The following is a 9804-nucleotide window of genomic DNA, read 5'->3' as shown; positions in this document are numbered from 1 at the left end:
AGAAAATAAACTCAATGTTTTTTTTTTATGTGTTTTATTTTATTTCTACACTTAGTCTAGTATGAAGCCTTATCCAAGTTAAATAAAAAAATTACATCAAGATATGTTCTTAGTTAATAAAAGCAACTTGAAATTATACAACGTAAAGGATATACTTAACAATATATTTTTGTTAAATTCTAATAAGCCGGAAATAATAACATTACATTAAAAATAATGCTTCACTGCGTCACACTCATAATAGAAAATTATTCAGATTAAATCGAAGGTAAGGGGCAGTAATTCTTTTTCAACAAATATCACATAGCACATCCTGAAATGTAGCTATAATGTTTATAAATTAAATAATGCTTATTAATAAAAAGTTTAATTTAAAATGTTAAAGAAATAATCGTTCAATTCATAATTGTAAAATAATTAAAAAAATAATAGTTCCATTTCATGTTCGCAGTGTCCAACCTTTATATGTGTTACATAAAATTGTAGTGTACCAAAGTTTCACATTATATTTTACAGTTTACATGACAGTATTCAATGAAAAATAAAATTAAAGAAATTATTAGAATATCCATAAAGCACTATAAATATTAAAATACCCATAAAGCACTATAAACATTAGAATACCCATAAAGCACTATAAACTTTAGAATACCTATAGCAGTCCCTCTACCATCACAAAATTCTTTTTTTTTTCTCTGATTTTTATTTTGGAGTAAGTCGTTTAATATTTCGCTATAATCTATTTGGGCGCTATGCGAATATACATACCTAGTACTGTAGTACATGTAATATAAAGATATTGGTTCGCAGAATATATTAACAACAAAACAGATGTATTTAAAATAAAGTCAATACATGACTACAAAATAGTGCAGATAATAACTTTGAAAAAGTGTATTGTAAGTTATTACAACACCAATAGGTGAACACTGTATTATACTTGTAAAAGTGTTTTAAAGATTTACCCTAAAGTATAAGTTCCAAAAAGGTTTTGAAATATACACATGCAAATTATTAAACTAGATTTAGATTAATGATTGTATGATGTTCAATGCAAAGAAACATTACGATTATGAAACATAGAAAAATGAATGAAGTAAAAAAAAATAAAAATTCCCCACTTTTAGACGTTGCGATCTATGTGGCATATGATGCACATGTCATCTGTTTCTGTGACCAAATTTAACGAGGATGTCATGTGACTTGCACAACGACCAACCGACTTTATTTTTGTCCGCAATTGTCACCCATTAAAGCTGGGTGGACTCAGAGGCGCCCCAAAGATCCCAAAATTAAATATGTTTACCAGGACTCGAAATCCTTGGTAAAGCCAATATCTTTAACTCTTAGGCATGGAAAAATGAATAGGAGATATAAAATACAAGATCACAATCTTTATAATACAATGATCTCAATGCTTTTGACAGTAATGTTTCTGATGACACTTTTCGGTATATTCTATTTTGAAATTCTTTTTCATTTTATAATAAGCCTTGTCATGTTTCAATTAATGTCAAAATCTCACTGTGCTAATTTGTGTCTAAAAAAGTCTATTATTGTTTTCAAATGTTTGGTACTTTAACTTCGAATATCTATTTTTTTTAATTAAGCAAGTCATGCATTAAACAATTTTGCTTATATCCATATATCCTTATATCCTGTTACTTTAGAATATAAATCTAATATAGTTGGTATTTAGACAATAGTAATATCATTCTTTTCGCCAAATAGAGCTTCTTCCTAATTCATTGTGATTCGACATGTGCAACAGAGCTCTACTTTCTAGATCTAAATGTTTATTAAAATCTGCGACCAATTTTGCTATATCTCTGGCATTTTCATGTCCACTGTGAACATACTCTTCTTTATACCAGTTCATCCCAAGGGCGTATACTGGTCCACCAGTACACCCATCGCAAACAGGGGCATTATAAATAAATCTATCGAAACCTAAGCCTAAAAGTTTTCCCAGATTCACACCCCCACCTATCGATATACACTTACGTAATCCGTGTACATATGATACCACAATTATCAATCTTTCTGTTTTACTCTCTAAGTGTTTAAATATTTTGTGCAATCCTTTCCAGATTTTATTCAAATGTAATATTACTGAAAATATTTTGTTACAAAGCATTTCGTCGCAACACGCTGCTTCAATCAAACAAAGATCACTTTCATCACACTTCCACAGCATCTTACAATTTTGTAATGTGCTAAACAGATTAGTGTCCTCTTGAAAAACCGAGCACGAGGTGTTTCTAGCCTCGTCATTGTCAAAGACTACTGAAACTGATGTAAATATCTTAATTGACCACCACTTTCGACTGGGAGAGTCGCTATTTATGCATTTCATACACCTGCAAAAAAACACTTTATTTTGTTCTTCAACGTCGGAAATTCTACCGCTACCATTACTACAGAAATCTTGTCCTCTTTTATCATACAGTGGAAATGGTATCGACGTGTTTGGGAAATATGTTGGTCTTGTATCACTGACATGTTTTACGAGAAGGCGGACAGTGAGAGAGGCAATGGCTTTCGTTAATTCAAAAATATCTCTCTGACGGTACTCTGTTGGTAGATGTTCAATTGTAAATTGGTCTTCGGCGATCATTTCATTATGTCTCCCTTCACAATTTAGGTCTTGATCTCTGAGTGAGGCTGCACAGGCCGAGTCATGACAATCCACTGCAAAGACACACATACACAAATATAGCCCATAAAACAGTGTTTGATCACAAATATTGACTAATACAAATTAATGTTTTAAAATAGAGGGATTCTATGATCAAGTGTGGGAAAAAGTGAGGTATAAAAGAGAGAGAGAGAGATTAGAATTATGTATAAAGTATTCAAACTACAAACCTTCATAAAGCTGTGCAGCTTTCTCAGCTCTGTTAAAAGGTCTTGCACGTGTTGAGGCTACAAAAACATGCATTTATCTAATCACTTACTTGAGTTTGGACATAAATATTATTTATATACGTAATAAAAATGCCTAATATTGTTAAAAAAAACGCGTATGCATAATAAATGTTACTTGCAAAATTCGAATTTTGGCAATGTACAGCATAAGAAGTACATATTTACGCAAGTGCGAAATGTTATTTTAGTAAATTATTATTTAATAACATATAATTTACAAAATAGTATTTCTAATCGCCAGTAATTCCAGTAGTTCGGAGAATTTAATGTTATTTCTAAATGTAGATTAGAATAATGAAGAAAATCATGACTGTCTAGTCAAGTGTGGTGCATAAACTGTATACATCTTAAGAAACATATGATCAATGTTTATGTCACATTTTTTTCTGGAATAAGAGGTGAAAGTTTAACTTAGTGACGAATAACGTGATAGATCTTTAAAAAGTAAGAACACTCTACTTTACACTATCAACGAGATGCTTTTCATTAGGACAGTTCGAAATAAGAAGTAATATACAGACGGCTTGTAACAGTGGTCATTTGACGGATCCCTTCTTAAATATTAAAAGAGTTTGTTGTTTCAACACTAGTGTCGGCTACCTATATTGATTGTTTGGCATTTCGCCGGTGTTTGAAGGTTACCTTCTGTTTATTGTGTTGGTCACCTCGGCAGTACCACAACACACTACAAAAATGTTCTTCATGATTAGGTATTAAATCTATTGGAGATCTTCACGATAAACAATGTCAAGGACACTAAATTGAACATCACTGTTGCCAACTCAAAAAAAAGGAATTGAGCTAAAATTTTAAAACCATGGCACTTGATCTTTATTACCGCTAGTTGTTTGCCCATTTTGTTTAATTAAGTTATAAGTTATAGCGTGAAAGTCTAATGCTTCTTTCGTATTGAAATTAGTTAGTGCTACTTCTTCGGTCTCTGCTATAGGAGGGTTTAGGAGCCAAAGTCTTGTTCTTGTAGTATGCAACTTTGAAGGACATGGTCAGCAATCTCTGGTGATGCTTCACAAGGGCAAGTTTTGCAAGTCCCGAATATAGCTTCCGGAATACATGTTATGTCCTTCTGTTATGTCCAGTTCTTAGTCGAAAAGATATGCGTTGGTCATGTTGAGATAGCTTATAATAGACGTCCTTTTTCTTGTAATAGGAATGTGAGCTGGTCCTATTCTCATTTATTCTACACTCTTTTATCCTTTGATCCTGACAAATGAGAGATATCTTTCTACAGTTTTCATAGTACGACATAGCACTAATATTTTGTGTAGTATATTTTTACCCTTGTCTGGTTTGTCATGAGGTAGGATGACGTATACTACTAGCTCTTATTTTATGGTGCATTTTGTGCATTTTCGCCAATTCGTAATTGATAGACAAGCTGTGCTTATTGTGGTCCTGAATGATTCTTTGTTCTCTACTACTGAACAGCCTTAGCATATTGACTTGGATTTATTCTTGGTAGGACTATTTGACCCTATTTAGCTTGAGTGTAATTCATAATTTATTGATGTATTTTTACAAATTCGTTCGTATTTGTAGTTTTATATCCGACTTTGGAGTGTCGGTTATTTTTTTCTATAGGTTTTCAGTGTTGGCGTTACATATTGATAGTTCTTCTATGTTACTATCAAGATTGATATTCATTCACATTTTCTACAGTACATGTTACAAAGACGAATCTTTGGCATTAGTTATGAAACTGTATGTATATATATATATATATATATATATATATATATATATATATATATATATATATATATATATATATATATATATATATATATATACATATAACTCCAGTGGCGGATTGATCGGGTTAAGGTGTGTGTGACCTAGTGACACGCGAGTCTGAGGCGTATCACTTTGGTCAACGGCTTTTGAACAAGAGACATTACTGCTAGTACATGCAAATATGACCCGTGTTATGGTTATGTGATTGATTGCCTTTACGGTCGAGAGACAATGTGTAAGAAAGGACAGTTGAGTCCGGGACAGCAAGGCAGTAAGGACTGTGCGGTACCATGTAAGTCCTCGAAAATGTACGAGTCCAGGAGTAGAAAAAGAGACTTCTAGTGTTTAGTAGGCAGTTCTGTTGTGTAGCGAAACATTTGAAGTTAGTGTTGCCAATTGTGTTATGTTTGTCATTAAACCACAACATTGTTATCTGAAACTCTTGTTGTCAATTTCTTGTGTTTTTGTGTTGTGTTGAGCAGTGTTTACAGAAGGCCTTGTCCAGAAGATCGTTATATATATATATATATATATATATATATATATATATATATATATATATATATATATATATATATATATATATATAAAATTACTATTTTATTTTCAATCATAATGCAGTTGTTTATTAATAAATGTACAATGGAGTGTGTATGGTGTGTCTGTTAGGCTGAATTTCGGGACTAGTATGATGTACAAGCAAAAAGAAAACATATTATTATTTCATACACACACACACACACACATATTTTAATTTTCATTATACTTTACAACCTAGACATTTCAATTTCTAATAATAAATAACCAAACTCCTGACAGTAACTAAGCAGAAAAAAAAATTTCAATGTAGGTTTAAACATAATTTCATAGGATACAAGATGCTAATCTTTAAGGAGACTAAAATTCTATTTTTAAAAAATCTGTATTATAGGTTTAGCTAGCCAACCGTATTCAGCTTTCGACTGCTTAAAGTCTGGTTGATTTAATTCCACTATTTCATCTGCTTCATCTATATAAAAAAAGAAGGAAATACATGTATTAAGAATTATATTTAAAAAGCTAGATGGCAATTCATTTTGGAAATAAAAATTCAAACATTTTCTTGTTCTCTTCTGTCTTTAACTCTTTCTCTCCGTAATTACTTCTCTCATTCCGATAATATTATATGTTTTGCTCATTTGTATTTGACTATCCTGTTACGATTAAACGTTAACAACTTATTTTTGGTTGTTATCAGGCAATATTATATTTGGTATTGATTTATAGGAGAATGCATGCTATTTTACACAACACAAATTAAAGTTTATAAATGTAAAAATCAATTTAGTTTAATTAATGAGGTCAAATCAACGTTGCAATTGTCAATTTGGAGAGAAAGAGTTAAAATACCAATAGTGCATTGACAATGTCATTGTATAAAAAGATAGATATAGCCACAGTGGCTGAGTGGTAAAGCGCTTGGCTTAAAAACCAGTTGTCCCGAGTTCGAAGCCTTGTAAAGACTAGGATTTTTAATTTCGGGATCATTGGGTGCATCTGAGTTCATCCAGCTATAATGGGTACCTGACATTAGTTTGAGAAATGTTAAGGCGGTTGGTCGTTGTGCTGGCTACATGACACCCTCGTTAACCGTAGGCCACAGAAACAGATGACCTTTACATCATCTGCACTATAGAACACAAGGTCTGAAAATGGAACTTTTTGAAAATGAAAAATCTGAAATAGATTATATATGTAGATCTAGACATCTTTGTTTTGTTACATGGGCGTAGCCAGGATTTTTTTTTTTCGGGAGATGGATTTGGGGGAGGATTTTTTTTATATATGTATGTATGTATGCGTGTATGTGTATACATAACTAATCTTTATTTCATACTGACCCTTTATTCTTTCGAAAGACGTTTATTATTGTCAGGAAAGGGGTCTGTGGGAGCTCCCCCAGCGAGGAGCAGAGAGCCCCCGCTGCCAAGAACTATTTCCGGTATCGAAAGCCAACAAAATTCATATTCTGTGGTATCTACCCTGCTATTAAAAATTTTTATTTCAAAAACCTAATGTGCTATTCTTACTGACCTAGACTCTACCGCGCAATTCGACGCATTTGGCGACAAGCTGTTTTCACAAAAAACTGTCTCTGGAAATGTCTTAAAAATCTTCCCACCTGCTCAAAGGACCTCCATGAAAGTGTGGCGCCAAGTTGTACTAGGATGCCATCGCAACTCTTATTATGCGTAATTCATTTTGTCGGAGAACATGTTTCGCAAACGTTATGCAAAGCTATGTCATAAACTTACTAAGGGGTCGACTCCCAGTTCGGCAAGGAATTTCCTTCATTTAGACCCGATCTCTGTAACTGACTCCTGAAATCTGTCTTAGCCATCTCCTTTTGAGCCACATTTAGTGTTGTTGTGGTTTAAAATCAAAATCTTCATTAGCTATGCTCTTGTATTATGGATATTGTCGTTCGCTTTATTTATTTTTGTTTTGTAGAAGAGGGGGTTTTAATTGCAAACCCCCTGGTAGGGGGTTTTAAATTCCAAACCCCCTTGGCTGCGCTGGGGCAAGTAATGGTTTAGTATTAAACTCTCACATAAAGTAAACAAAATCAGTCACTAAACTCCGACCACCCCCTGCGTGGGAGGGGATTTTATTTCGGGGTTGGTGGCCCCCCCCCCTCGCTATGCCCATGTTTTGTTATATACTTTGTTTAAAAACTAGTAACCTTGTTTTAACAAAAATGCTTAGGCAATATATAGACTGTATGTAGCAATCTTGTCTAAGTTGTCTCAAAATGTCCAAATCAAAAAGATTTTAAATAGCAAACTATCTACAAAAATATTTAAAACAAAAACAAACAATTTGAAAAATAAAATAAAATAAATCAAACCTAATCGCAGAATGCGTTCCTTAACATGTTTATATTGTCTTTCTAATGACTTGATAAAGTGATTAAAAGCATCTCCAGGACCAGAATTTAGAATAGTCATAAGAAGATATTCGTTTCTTTCACTTTGATTTTTTCCTTGGCTGATTTTCTCTTTGTCATCCAGCGTAATCACTTCAGATTGAAACAAATAGTCTAGTAAATACAACGCTTCTATGTTTTCTTTTATAAAAAGATAGTTACGTTGAATGCATTTGTGATCCTTCTCTTTGAGTCTTCCCTTCGACATGGCTCTGACAATAGGTTCTTGTTCTCTTATTTAGTAAAACATGATTATTTGTTCTCTTATTAAACAAAATTCAATCACATATAATAACAAATAGGTCTATTACAAGAAATATCTGCATTTTTTAAAAGACTATTTTTTCTATCAAAATGGCTGCCTATACATAGTTTCTCCGATTTGGGGCCATACAGTTTATATTGGAAATTCCCAAACACATAGAATATAGATCAAGCAAAAACCTATTTAATTAAATAAAATTTATTAAGTGTTCAATTTTTTCATAATTGTTCATTCATTTTTAAATGGCTTAATATTAATGACACATACAATAAAATAACATTGAATAGGTTTATGTAATTAACTTTTTTTTAAACCTTGGAAAGATATGAAAACAAGTCAATCTCTTTTTCTTACTAAAAAATTCTCAACAAGATTACGAAGAGAGTGTTTATACAATGACCTGTGCGGCTTCTTAACTTTGATTGTGGTATATGGGAACACTTTTTGGTAAGCAATTGAGGTAAAAAGGAAGTTTGTGATATTTCAGAAAAAAAATATATATAAAGCTAAGAATTACAAATAATGGCAGCAGTCCTTTACACTCGCATATAAAATAATTATATATAGCATGATTGCCTGCGACAACTAACTCTAAATATACGCTGTCCTGCTTGTTGAGTGCCACAATACAGCCATTAATAAAAATTATCTTATCTTATCATATATAGGCAAACAGAAGGAAAAAATTAATTGTTGTGAACATGAAGAAGATTCGGTGCATGAATTATTTCTTTTAAATGAGAATACTATAATCAATATATATGGCCCATTGGGGGGAATAAATATATATCCACATCTCACATGAAGTAGCATTTTTTCCTTTATATCGAAATTTAACAAAATATTTATTCCTTCACCTTCACCTATCCTTTAGTCTGTGGCACCGTTGGGGCACCACACAAAATTCGTCAACGTCTTTCTCCATTCCTTTCTGTATTTTGACCTGGATAGTACTTCTTTCAATGGCAGAGTCGTCCATTCCTTTATGTTGTCTTCACATTGCTTTCTCTATCTGCCTTTTCTTCTTTTACTGGTACTGTCCCCTGAAGGAAGGTCATTGCAAGCCCGTAGACCTTGTAATATTTCCAAAGAGTTGTTTTTTTATTTTAAATAATAGTTAGCAGGTCATCGCGGGGTATTAACCTAGTCTCTTGGTTTGTGATGCGGTATATTTGATACCTACGATCCTACTGTAGCATCTCATCAGTCATCTTCGAGTCCATAGGAAATGAGAAATGTGCTCATCTTCGACTACGAAGGAGGAGCTATATATAAAGCATCGCATCCATTGCAAGGTTCCTCCTCTTTAGCTCTGCAGTATGCGTTAAAATCTTGAAAGCATAAGATATAAGAGGGTGTTCTGAACAAAATCTAAATCACTTCAATAACTCGTCCTTTTAATCTGGCCGTATGGAGTCGTCCCTCCTTTCTAAGACCGCTGACGACAATGCCGTTTATCTTTCACCATTCATAACCAATCGCTAACTTCTTCCCACCTTCACCATAGAAAAACACATACACTCCATAACAAGCATGTCTGTAATCATATGATTTAAATAAACAATAAGTGTATCATATTTGTCCCAGTCACTCAATAAAATATTACGTTGGGAACTCTTTGCTCCAAATTGGCTTACAATAGTTATTCTTTGAGTGAAAAAACTATTGCCTCTCGCTTTAAAATTGTATGCCATATATTTTCTTTACATAGATTGGACTTTCAGTCAATTATATTAAACTGAGAAAAATAAATAAATCGTAAAACATCTTATCATACTTTGAATATCATGTATTTCTAATAGCATAGCTGAAAAAGTTGATTATAAAGTTCAATGTAATGGTGCAAGCTCTTTCATAATGTTTTTTTCTAAATGACGTTTGACCCAATAGCATT

The 9804-nt window shown here is 32.6% G+C and overlaps 1 protein-coding gene across 2 annotated transcripts; it reads right to left on the bottom strand.

The window, feature by feature from the left end:
• Nucleotides 1-2: 2 nt before the first annotated feature.
• On the bottom strand, nucleotides 3-8046 carry LOC106071167 (uncharacterized). Of its 2 annotated transcripts, none has more exons than XM_056011012.1 (4): nucleotides 7808-8046; nucleotides 5627-5689; nucleotides 2869-2925; nucleotides 3-2691 (listed from the first exon to the last, which is right to left on the bottom strand). In XM_056011012.1, the coding sequence occupies exons 1-4, from the start codon at nucleotides 7851-7853 to the stop codon at nucleotides 1712-1714; spliced, it is 1146 nt and encodes a 381-aa protein (XP_055866987.1). In that variant the 5' UTR covers nucleotides 7854-8046; the 3' UTR covers nucleotides 3-1711. The 2 variants fall into 2 exon arrangements, with proteins under 2 accessions (XP_055866987.1, XP_013086663.2); XM_013231209.2 differs by having other exon boundaries at nucleotides 5-2691; nucleotides 7568-8046.
• Between the last annotated feature and the right edge of the window lie 1758 nt (nucleotides 8047-9804).

This window comes from Biomphalaria glabrata, chromosome 14 (assembly GCF_947242115.1).
Source record: "Biomphalaria glabrata chromosome 14, xgBioGlab47.1, whole genome shotgun sequence".
Taxonomy (NCBI): Eukaryota; Metazoa; Mollusca; class Gastropoda; family Planorbidae; genus Biomphalaria; species Biomphalaria glabrata.
This window is presented reverse-complemented; position numbering and strand designations above follow the sequence as displayed.

Bases quoted from the DNA above. Each gene is read 5' to 3' on its own strand.
- LOC106071167 (XM_013231209.2), bottom strand. From the start codon at position 7,853: ATGTCGAAGGGAAGACTCAAAGAGAAGGATCACAAATGCATTCAACGT. The intron at 5,690-7,567 runs GTTTGATTTATT...TTTTTTATATAG, and splicing joins GGAACGCATTCTGCGATTAG to ATGAAGCAGATGAAATAGTG. The intron at 2,692-2,868 runs GTTTGTAGTTTG...GTGTCTTTGCAG, and splicing joins AGCTGCACAGCTTTATGAAG to TGGATTGTCATGACTCGGCC.